Raw genomic sequence first — 12,601 nt, forward strand, 5'->3', positions numbered from 1 at the left:
TTTTTTTTGTTTTTTTTTTTTTTTTTTTTTTTTGCTGTGAACACAAACAGGTGGTAGAGAGTTTTTTTTTTTTTTTTTTTTTTTTTTTTTTTTTGATGATGGTGGTGTTGGTGGTAGTGCTGGGTGGAGATTAAACCCAGGTCTAGGCAGGTGCCATCCTGCTCCAAAAGATTTCATGACCATAGCTGTTTTCAGGAGCACAGTGCACAGGTAAAGTTTCAGGTTGTCATGTGTGTGGACCCCACCCCTTAACTAACAACGTTCTGTAGGAAACTGATCAAACAACTGAAATCAGTGTTCGCTACAAGAGGCAACTTTTTCTGTGCTGAGGTGAGCCAATAAACAACTTGGCTGTCCTCAGATCACCAAAGAACAAAAGAGTAAAAGCAGGATAAAAGTGAATCAGTGAGACGTGAACCTCTATTTCTTCAACCATAAGAGGAGTAGTTACATTAACCATGTCACAGGATATCTGAGAATAAGTGAAATATTACATGTAAACCACTTGACCCAAACATAGCTTATTGTTGGCTTTTTGTAACTGGTAACTAATTGTATTTGATAAAAATATCCTGTTAGATACACACTAAAGAAACCATTATTTATACACTTTAAGTTAAAGAGGCTGAGAAAGACTCTTTAGGAGGGACTGCTGTGGTAGAATGTATATAGTAGGCGGAAGAGACCGGGCTCAACCTCAAATACAAGGTCAAGTAGAGACTTAAAGCCAAGGAGCAAGGGAAGGGGTCTGTGGATGGAAATTACTAAGCAGAAAGAGCAAGACTAGGTTAAAGGGATTCTTACTTGACCTAGGAAACAGGATTCTTGCTGAAGGTAAGCCAGAGTGATGAGATACCAAGAGTAGAGTAGAGAATTTAATTTGGGGGGTAGTCCAGTAACAAGGATGGGAGATTTTTTTGCTAAATTGACCCAGCAAAATTCTTTCTAAAACTGGACTTAGAGAGCTAAGGACAAAGTCTAATGTCAAGGCCAGTCAAAAAGAGAATTCAGGACTCTCACTCAGGTTTGGTCAGTCTGTCAGGCCAAATGCATTGGTGCACACCTATAATCCCAGGCTGAGGCAGTCAGATTGTAAATTCAAAGTCCGCCTGGGCAATTTAGTGAGACCCTGGCTCAAAATTTTGGAAAATTTTAAAGGGCTGGGAATGTAGCTCAGTAGTAGAGCACTGGCCTAGCATGTACAAGGTCCTACATTCAATCCCTACACACACACACAAGGATTTTCAAAGAAGAAAATCTTTGAATTGGGCATATGTATTACAAGTATTCTCAGTGTCAGCCACTCTTGAGCAGTCAGAGATGGCTAAGCCTCTTGGGAAGGGTGTTGCATGACAATATACAGGAGAATATATATATGATGGAGGTTTTTGTTTTACAATAATGGGAATTGAACCCAGGACTTCCCACATGCTAGGGGAGCACTCTGCCACTGAGCATCCCCAGCCTTTTTTATATTTGAGACATGGTCTCACTAAGTGCTCAGACAGGCCTCAAACTTGTAATCCTTCTGCCTCAGCCTCCTGAGTAGCTGGGATGACAGATGTGTGCCACCACCCAAACAATGGATAGTGCTTGGTAAGGAGAAATGTAGCCAAGAAGTTTCTAATCTTTACAGCCTCTGTTAGAAATTGTAGGCCCTTAGAAAACTTTAAACAAAAACAAACATATTTCTGCTTTATCTGATTCTACCAGAACCATTCAAAACTGGTATTGTTTGTTCTTACTTTTTTAACCCCTGTTGCTTTTACATGAATTCCCTACAAAGAAGAAAGTTGTGGGAAAGTTCAGTGATATCCTTCTGTTTCTGGCTCTCAATATGATCTTTCCAGCTACTTCCTCAGGTGTCTTGGGGCCGCAGGGGTGAGCGGTTCCACGAGAACCTGTGCTTGGTGGTGTGTGTGCATTAGGTTGCAGAAGCTGGACACCTACCAGGAGCACAAGGAAGCTGCATCTGCTTACCAGGAAGCCTGGAGTGCACTCCGGAAGCAGGCCTTTGGATCCTGGATCAGAAACCCACCAGACTATCATCAGTTTAAATGAGGAAGAAAAGTTTTTAGAAGATCTGCTGGTAGCAGGACTCTTCATATTAACTGCCTCTTCATGCTGGATAACCCTTAAGCTTTTCTGATGGCTAAATTAAACAAACAAACAAAACTTCTCTCAGAGGACTGGATCTCTTTTTGTGTAATATAGATGAAATCTAGAACATAGCAATATATACTTGATTGAGAGCTGAAGTAGCTCTCTGCTAAAGTGGTATCTCACTGATGACCTGGGTATCTGACTTCACTTATATTTTATTGCTTCTCTAAAATACCGAATTAGAGTTTGGAACATGCTGCTTTGAAAGTACTCTCCAGCTCTGCTTTATGTGTTCCTACATTGATTCAGAAAGTATTTATTAGACTGAAATGATGTTTAATATCTGCAAGTTTTACAACTTCATCAGGTATAGAGAACATGAATTTTGTATTCCCAACCTTTCTTCCTTTAGGGAGCCATCCTTTTCCCAGTCTTCAGCAGTCCAACTTGGTTGAAGCTAACTGGACTCCCCGGCTCAGGATCGAGACTGTGAGCCAGCTCTGGACAACCCTGTTTTCAGCATTGTTAATAAGAAAGATTCTGTTTTGGTCAGAGGTGTGAGGACCACATAATCTTGGGATTGTGGATGGCCAACTTTTCCTACCAGGTAGAGACAGCCAGTGGAGGAGGAAAGCAGCAAAGAACGAAGCAGCCAGGAGGACCAAAGCTCCAGGAACATGGTTTGAATGCCTGAAGCCAGCACCCACCCTGGATCCCAGTTATGTGTCACAGATTCCTGTTGCTTTGATTAAGTCTCTTGGCATTTGGTTTTCTGACAGCTAAAAGTTCTGTCTAAAAGACCACAAGTCCCTATAACAAATCAGCAACAGACCTAGCAGCCAATCCTGTTTGACTGAATAATGGACTGAAAATAGAAGCTGTCCATGTTGGGGTCCCTCAAGGTTGGCGTTTTTAGTAACTTTAAGTATTTCTTAACAGTTTTATTGAGCTGTAATTAACATACCATGAAATTCACCCACTTAAAGTATGTAACTTAGTGATTTTTAAAATATCCACAGAGTTATGAAGCCATCAACCTTAGAACATTTCATCACCTCTAAAAAGCAACTTCATGTTAGTTTTCTTAATAAAATACCACAAGCTGCATGCATGGCTTAACACAACAGAAATCATTGTCATTTCTGAAATCTAGAAATCCAAAATCAAGGTGTCAAAATTGAATGGGACTCATGTTCCCTCTAAACTTAGGGAAGGATCCTTCCCTGCTTCTTCCTTAGCACTGCTCTCCCAATAGTCCTTGGCAGTCCTTGGCTTATAGCTGCCTCAGTCTTCACACATCCTCTTCCCTTTGTTTGTCTTTACCTGGCCCTCTAAGAACTCCAGTCATGTGATTTAGGGCCCATCCTAATCCACTTTGATCTCAATGAACTACATCTGCAAAGACCTTATTTCCAAAGTCAAATTCTGGGCTGGGGATATAGCTCAGTCGGTAGAGTGCTTGCCTTACAAGCACAAGGCCCTGGGTTCGATCCCCAGCATCGCAAAAAAAAAAAAAAAAAGTCAAATTCTTAGGTTCCAGATGGACATGAAATTTATGGGGACACTCTTCAACCTACTATAATACCCATTAGCAGTCAGTCCTCATTTTCTCTCAACCCCCACCCCGCCCCTCTGGCAACCAATCATCTGTTTTCTTTCTATGGATTTTCCTGTTCTGAATATTACATTTAAATGGAATAGTACAATATGTGGTCTTTTGTGACTGGCTTTTTTCACTTAGCATAATGTTTTCAAGATTCATCTTGTCGTAGCACAAATCAGTACTTTACTCCTTTTTATGAAATAAAAATATTTAGTTTGTATGGATATATCATGTTTTTTACCTAGCCATTAGTTGATGGACATTTGGGTATTTCTACTTTTCATTCTTGTGAATAGTGCTTCTATGAACATTCATGGACAAGTTTTTATGTAAATACACATTCTTAATTTTTTAATTATAGGAGTAATACATTTTTGAAACAATAAATTTATCATTAAATTATTTTTCATAAGAAATCCTTTTAGAGGAGCTGAAGAAATAGCTCGTTTTGGAGAGTGCTCGCCTAGCATGCCCAAGGGCTGAGGTTTGAATCCCCCGCCCCTCAGGGGAGGGGCCAAAAGAAAAAAGAAATCCTTTTAGATTGCTGGCAAAAAAGGCAAAAACACCACTACCTGAAGGCCATGCTCTGCAGTACTCTGCTTTAATTCAGGGGATTGTTTTCCCTGACAGCACCACATTATAACGGTAGGTAGGATGCCGGGGCAGCAGGAGCTTTTATCCACAGTCTTTTTTTCTTTTTTTGTACCAGGGATTGAACCCAGGGTCATTTAACCATTGAGCCACATCCTCAGCTTTTTTTATTTTTTTTTATTTTGAGACATGGTCTTCCTAAGTTGCTAAGTTGCTGAGGCCAGCTTGGAACTTGCGATTCTCCTGCGTTGCTGGGATTGTAGGCATGTGCCATTGTGCCCTGCTTGCTTCTAATTTTTATTTTATTTTAAGTTTTATTTTTTGCTTCTAATTTTAATTTTTTTAATAAATATTACGTTTTTAGTTGTAGGTGGACACAATACCTTTATTTCTATGTGGTGCTGAGGATCTAACCCAGGGCCTCACGTATGCTACGTGAGCATACCACCACTGAGCCACAATCCCAGCCCTGCTTCTAAGTTTTAAATACATCTTTTTTTTAACTTTAACTTGTTACAGAAATTTTATTTTTATTTTTTGGTGGTGCTGGGGATTGAACTCAGGGCCTTGGGCATGCAAGGCAAGCACTGTACCAACTGAGCCATATCCCCAGACCCAGAATTTTTTTTTTTTTTTTTTAAATATGGAACACTTCACAAATTTCCATTTCATCCTTGTGCAGGAGCCATGCTAACCTCTATCATTTCCAATTTGGTGTATGTGCTGCCAAAGTAAACACTGTTAACAAAAATTTTTTTGTCCTCTACATTTTTTTTCTTGGTGCATTGTAGTTGTACATAATGATTGGATTTGTTGTTATTAATGCACACTGTATAATAATATAATTTGGTCAATATTACTTCTCAGTTATAGAAACTTTTTTTTTTAATGGTACTGAGAATTGAAACCAGGAGTGCTTTACCACTGAGCCCAGCTCTTTTTATTTTTTATTATTTTATTTATTTATTTTTATTTTTTGTACTGGGGATTGGACCCAGGAGTACTTAACCACGGAGCCACATACCCAGCACCCACCGTCCCCCCTCCCCCTTTTTTTTGTGAGATAGTCTCCCTATTTGCTTAGGGCCTTGCTAAGTTGCTGAGGCCAGTCTTGAACTTGTGATCCTCCTGCCTCAGCTTCCCAAGTTGCTGAGGTTACAGGCCTGCACCACCACACCTGGCCAAAAACTTCTAAAGAGGCACATATAGAATAGCATGATGGATCCCCCAAGAATGTATCACTCAGACTTAACAAACATCCGTGATAGGCTGATGGCAGAATACCTAAGACAAGCCTCCTGTCTCTGAGGTCTCTCTGTCTAGCAAGGGCATTAGGTAAGCACAGGCATAATGTCCATATGAGAAAGGGCTCAAAGGACAATACACTGTCACTATGTCATAAGTATTGATTTGTCTAAATTAGGATCAAAACAAGGCCTACCCAGTGTATTTGATTGATATGTCTTTTAAAGAATCCATAACTCTGTACCTTCCTTTTTATGTATCAAAAAATTGGTTATTCTGTAAATTTTCCCACATTTTGGATTTGGTTGCTTATTATTTTCAGATTCCCCTTTTACGATATTTCCTGTACATTTGCAGTTACATGTAGAAACTTGTTTAGATCCAGGGTCAGTTGATTCAGTGTGAATCCTGTGTAGGTGATTGTGCTACTCAAGTTGCATCATACTACCTGGTGGTCCCCCTTTCAGTGACTGAGCAATGGGTTCAGTGGTGTCAGCTGATCTATCCCACCACCCTCTCACCTTTCAGTTTTAGCAGCTGTGTCAGGGATCTCTAAGACTACTCTCAGGTTCCATGATTCATTGGATGGATTTATAGAACCAGAAAAAGTGTTATACTCAGCATTCCTGTTTACTTTAGGGAAAGAGTACAGATTAAAGTCAGCAAAAGGAAAAGCACATGAGTGAAGTCCAAGAGAAAACAAGCCCAAGCTTCTGGTTTGCCTCCCCTGGAGGGGAGGAGGGAATGGCTGGCTGAAACACTGCCCCTCCCAGGGCAAGCTAGCTAATTCCTACAGAGAATAAATGGCTCACCTGTGAGTGTGTGTCTTGATATGCACACTAACCAACCTGAGCCATACCCAACAATCACCTTTATGGGACTCACACTCTGGACCACTATTCTCCTGCCCTAATCATCCCAGGGTCAGGTATTAGGAAACTGGGGACAGGACTGCTATAGTTGGCATCTGTATTGTCCTCCTTGACACTAGGGGAGGGTGGTGGAACTTTTAAGAGGTGGGGCCTACTGGGAGGTCTTCCATCACTGGGGGTGTGCCTTCAAAGGGGATAGTGGGAATCCATTTCCTTCCTCTCTCACTTGCCAGCTGTTGTGAAGTGAGCACTTTACCATATGCTCACTGCCATGATGTACTTCCTCACCACAGACCCAAAATACTGGCCCTCCCAGAGCAAGCTGCCTTTCCTGTTTTTAAATTGAGCATCTCAGGGATTCTGTCCCAGTGACAGAAAGCTAACACAAGCCCACAGCACCAGAGCCTGCTTGAATTATTTAATCCTAAACCTACTAACTCTGCCTTGTCCCATCACTTCCTGTGGACACTATAATAAAGGCTCTCACCCACTTTATCCCCTCACTTCTTCTGCCTCCTGAATGACCCTAGTACGTGTCTGTGTGGCTCCTGTGGCACTGCTTGCCTTCCTCCTTGGATCTGTGAGTATAGCAAGCTCTCTTGTCAGTGGCAGTCAGCTCCTGTTCTCTTGGCCTCACCACACCTGAATAATAATATAATTTATATTTTTAAACCCTATCCCAGTGTTAGGCACATGGACAGTGCCTAATTCTCCTAGCAGTGATATGTGACAGTACAAGTGTGGCAAATTATGGAAGGTCACCTGAGCTTTGGATGCTGCTAAACACGCGCCCCCACCCCCACCCCCACCACACACACACTTCCCAAAGAATTACCAGGATCAAAGTATCAGTACTGAAGTTGAGAAACCCTCCTCAGGCAATGGTATTTTCAGGTCAATAGTTCTTCTCTAGTTTGTTGCTCCAAATCTACACACCGTTAATGTTATCTCATTTTGCTTTCAATTTTTAGGGGTGCTTTTTAAAAATTAAATTTATGTGACATATTTATGATTCCAAAGTTAAAACTAGGTTTGCTTTTTTTTCCCCCTTAAGGTACAATTAAAGAGGTCTTGGGGGCTGGGGAGATAGCTCAGTCGGTAGAGTGCTTGCCTTATAAGCACAAGGCCCTGGGTTCAATCCCCAGCCCCCCCCCCCCCAAAAAAAAGTGGTCTTCCAGCCAGGCATGTTGGCACATGCTTATAATCCCAGTGACTCAGGAGGCAGGAGGATTACAAGTCCTTAGGCCAGCCTCAGCATTAGCAAGACCCTGTCCCAAGATAAAAATAAAAAGGCCTGGGGATGTCCAAGGGAGCTACCATGCCCAGCTCTCATTCTTTCCTTTTGAAATGTTCTATGAATAGCCTGCACAACAATTTGTAATTTTGCCACTGTGTCCTTTGGATAGATTCTTAAAAGTGGAATTGCTAGTTAAAAGCTTGAATGAACATGTGATTTTACTTCATTTAAATATATTACCAGATACAGTGGCACATGCCTATAATCCCAGCAACTCAGCAGGCTGAGGTAGGAGGATTGCAAATTCAAAGCCAGCCTCAGCAATTTAGGGAGGCCCTGTCTCAAAATTTAAAAAAAGGACTAGGGATGTAGCTCATTGGTAAACTGTCCTTGGGTTCAATTCCCAGTACCAAAAAATAAAAAAATAGTATCATCCTTGTTTTATTTCTAAATATTATGAGTACAAAACAGCATTACAACATGACATTTCTATTTTTAAATAAGATGAAAGGTAAAGATTTATATTTTGCTCATATATGATAAAATATCTGAATAAACAGAAGAAACCAACCATCAAACAGGGATTATGAGAACAGGAAGGAAGTGACTGGGACCCAGGAGTGGGAGGGAGAATTTACACTGAGTATTCTTTATATTTTGTTATTTTAAAAATTTTAAACCATGTTAATGTAGTGCCTGTTCCATTGATTGAATGATTGTGGGGCTGGGAAGTGGAGCCCAGAACCTCAGATATACCAGGCAAATGCTGTACTACTGAACCACACCTCCAGCCCCAACACAGTGCTTGTTATTTTGAGTTTGGGGAATGGAGCTCAGTGGTAGAACATATGCTTAGCATTCCTTAGGTCCTGGTTTGATCCCCAGTGCCACAAAAATAGAATAATTAATAAGAACTAAATTTTGATACCTTATAGAAAGAAGAAGAGATAGCGTTCTCTGTTCTCTGGGCCTGTTTGCATTGTAGTGTGGTACAGAGCACAGCCAGCTCACAAGCAGAATGGATGCCATTCTGCGGGTAAATCTGACATGCTGACTGTGATGGATCAGGCATTCATCCCTGAGCCCTGATGGATTACTCAGCTCTTAGACCCAGACAAAAGCCGAGTGATCCATCAGGGCTCGGGTGAATGCTTGTTATGTTCAGTAAACATCCTAAGACCCTTTCAGGCAGTTTTGCTACTTAGTTGAAGCTGATATAACGAATAAATAAGAACTCTAGTCAGTTCAGAAACTTGGCTAGTCCAAAAGCCAGCTCACAATCAAATACCATCCACATATTTCAGTGTTGTTCACCCCATAGCAACAGGTGAGCTACGGATACACTTACCAAATGAGTATCATAAAATTCAAAGTAAATACAATCCCGTGTAATCTGGTAAATACACAGAATGAAGTTCCCTCTTAATTTTTTTTTTTTTTTTTTTTTTTTTCCAGAACTGGGGAATCAAATCCAGGACCTCTCGTTCACAGTAGGCAAATGCTCTACCACTGAGCTATACCCCCCGACTAATAAATCTTTTTTTTTTTTTTTTTGGGGTGCTGGGGAAGCGAACCCAGGGCCTTGTGCTTACAAGGCAAACACTCTATTGACTGAGCTATCTCCCCAGCCCCTAAATCTTTTAAATTAATAAAGGTTTCTGTATTTTAAACTATAGACACCAAAAAAACTGGGCATGGTGGCACACACCTATAATCCCAGTGACTTGGAAGACTGAGGCAGAAGGATCACAAGTTCACAGTCAGCCTCAGCAACTTAGTGAGGCCCTAAGCAACTTAGCAAGACCCTGCCTCAAAAAAAAGGGCTGGGGATATTGCTCAGTGGTTAAGCACCTCTGGGTTCAGTCCCTGATACCAAAAAACAGAACAAAACAAAACAACAAAAAAAAAAACCAAAACACCAAATAGTCTCCAGAATGTTGTATAGTGTTGGGAGATCTCACAGCATGCTTTAAGCAGTTGTGCTTGTAATTCCACAGAATTGCCTTAATTAATTAATTTATTTATTTTGCACTGGGGATTGAACCCAGGGGTGCTCTACAGCACTGAGCTACAGCCCCAGCCCTTTTTAAATTTTAAGACAGAATCTCGCTGAGTTGCCCTGACTGTCCTCAAACTTGGATCTTCCTGCCTCATCCTCCCAAGTCTCTAGGCGTATAGGTGTATGCCACTGTGCCTGGCACAAAATTGTCTCCTTACTAACCAAACAACAAAATGCCTTCTTAGATTTGGCTCTGTCAGGGAATATCAACTGACTGCTGCTTTGTCCTGGGTTCATAAGTAGGTTCTAATGTTATGACTCTGTATCTTTTCCTTAGAATTTTTTTAAACTTGGTTTGATTTTAATGGTTTTGTGTATATACTTCATGTAGTCATTTCTGCCACAAAACTTGGGGTTAAATGCTTTTTTTAATGGAGTTCATCAGCGCCAAGCATGAGCTCACTGTCTGGGGAAACTAAGCTGCTGTGGAGGAAATGGGCCGCTCTGGCCGCCAGTGCCTCTGTCAGAAGAAATGCAGGTCCTGTCTGATTGGGTGGTGCCCGTGGCCGCTGGACAGCTGCCTCCACCTGGACCTTGACAACATTTTTGGCTCGTAAGACAATGTTCCAAGCAAGCCTCAGCCAAAGTTTTCCAGTTTCTAAAACCCACGTCTCTTTCTGACCAGTTAATTATCTTGTCAATACCACAGCCTTCCTGAGATGGTGAGAAAGCCGGAGCTGACCTGGCAAGTGCCATGGCGGCCCAAAAGTCATTGAAATTTGGAAGTGGCTTCCAAATGGAAAGCTAATGTATATGTGCAGCCTTTCAAGGGCTTAGGCAACTCTTCACATGGAAACCAAGCCAGTTTTCCAAAAGGAATGGCTGAAAAACGAGTCAAGGAGGCAGATATTTTGGAGAAAGAATCTTTATTTTCCAGAAAGAAGGGTTTTTATCGCTCATATTAAGGAATCATAGTTGGCGCTCACATCCTAGGCACATGAATTTGTTTAAGCCAAATTGTGTCTCTATGAGGCTAAGACTGACTTCCTCTAAGGCTATCAAGATGGATCCAAAGCAAATATTAAGCATTACCTGTGATCCCAAAGGTGAAAGGAACGTTCTTCCAGGAGACACTTCAGGACATCAGGCAGTCATGGAAATTGGACTTTTATTTCCTAAATCTAGGACCCCAGAGGCTGGGGGTGTAGCTCAGTGGCAGAGCGCCTGCCTAGCACACGGGAGGCCCTGGATTTGACCCGCAGGAGAAAACAAAGCAAAACCTGGTGCCCAAAAATAATGGAAGGGGATAGAAATCCAAGCAGTGGTTGGTGCCTCGTTGGGGAGGGAGTAGCAGAGGGTGACACAACAGAACTCTCTAGATGATGGAAACATGCCCTTTAAATTGCAGTGTTGATTACTTGGGTATAAATATTCATTTATCTTATTAAGGGCTATACTTTTTGTGTGTAATTTTACCTCGATTTAAAAGGAAAAAAAAAAAAGTCCTTATCGGTTACTTGGTACAGTTGAATAACTTGGGTCTGGATATTGAAATAATTGTATTCTGTTGAGTCTGCCATCAACTTCCTATGTGGATGTGGGGAAGGTATTTAATATCTGACTTCTGACAAAATGAAGTCCCAGGAATTAGGATGCTAGCTTTTTTTTTTTCAACTGTACTACAATAAGATTGCTTATTATTATCATTATTTTTTAATGATACTAGGGATTAAGCCCAGGGCCTTGCATGTGCTAGGCAAGCTTTCTACTACTAAGTTACATCCCCAGCATTGTTTGTTTTTGTTGTTGTTGTTGTTGTTGTTTTAATTGAAGCAGGGTCTGCTAAGTTGTTCAGTCTGGCCTTACTCAAAATTGCAATCCTCCTGCCTCAGTCTCCTGAGTACCTGGGATTAAATGCATGTGACACCACACCTGGCTATCATAAAAATTCTTGAGCTGGGGAGAGAGCTCAGTTGGTAGAGTGCTTGCCTCACAAACACAAGGCCCTGGGTTCAATCCCCAGCACAGCAAAAAGAAAAAAAAAAAAGAAATTCTTGGTTTTCCCCCTTTTAAATTTGTTCTTTTTAGATATTCATAAAAATCCTTAATTGGACATATAATGCAAAGAAAAACTTTCAGGAACTCTGCCTACCTAGTCATATTGGTGACATGGGAGAAATGGAAAAACTTTTAATCTAGTAACCCAGGCTCTGAATTTGGATATGGACATTTTGCCACTTGTCCAGATGAGCCAGCAGGAATAGGAATCAGCTTCTAGAACTAACCCTGTTCACTGCTTTTCAAAGTCCAAATGTAGCAAAGTGTCTCTGTGGGAAAAAAGGCAGAGGCAGAAAATCATTCCAAGAGGGAACTGGGGCTGCCAAATAATTGGCCTCAAGCACGTGTTCCCTGGACTTGGGCTCATTCCCGAAGGGGAAGAGCTCACAATGGAAACAGTGATGGCCACTTACTCGGGCAGCCAAGAGAATGAAAAGCGCATTGAAACCCAGCAGAGTCTCCGCGGGAGAGGTACGGTGGGCCCCTTGGTGGTGAAACTGACCTGACAACGGAGCAGGATCACAGAGCCCATTCCCAGCATCTGTCTTCAGTTCAACAACAGAGCTTTATGTGCAACCTCTCAGGAAATCTCTGAGAAATGACACGGCCAGCAGCCTAAGCTTTACCCAACAATAGATGCGTGCTCAATCTAGTTTGCCCCTGTTTGCTCTGAATTCGATTTTGTTAATTAAGAGACAGAAAAGAGCCCTTTTTGATGTAAGTTTCGGGGCCCTGCCCCTGCCAAAATACATCTGCACCAACCCCTCCCACCCAGGTTCCATCAGCTTTCCTTTCTTATTTTTGCCTCTTGTGGACATTTCCACCTCCAGCTGCTATTTTCATGCTGTATGTGTTCCTCAGCTTATCCAGTGCCACTGTGAATGTCCTTCTGT

General features: G+C 41.6%; 1 protein-coding gene across 5 annotated transcripts in view; it reads left to right on the forward strand.

Moving 5' to 3' along the window:
* Nucleotides 1–12,601, forward strand: part of ADAT1 (adenosine deaminase tRNA specific 1) — a 56,223-nt gene that overhangs the window by 26,436 nt on the left and 17,186 nt on the right. For 3 of the 5 annotated variants that reach the window (XM_079119673.1, XM_079119671.1, XM_079119675.1), the window contains one exon: nucleotides 1,929–2,954. The exons of the other annotated variants lie outside the window; for them this stretch is intronic. In XM_079119673.1, the coding sequence (XP_078975799.1) occupies nucleotides 1,929–2,061 (133 nt within the window). In that variant the 3' untranslated portion in view covers nucleotides 2,062–2,954. Of the gene's footprint in view, nucleotides 1–1,928; nucleotides 2,955–12,601 lie in introns of those variants that run through there. 5 annotated transcript variants of the gene reach the window in all.

This window comes from Sciurus vulgaris (assembly GCF_902686455.1).
Source record: "Sciurus vulgaris genome assembly, chromosome: 17".
NCBI lineage: Eukaryota > Metazoa > Chordata > Mammalia > Rodentia > Sciuridae > Sciurus > Sciurus vulgaris.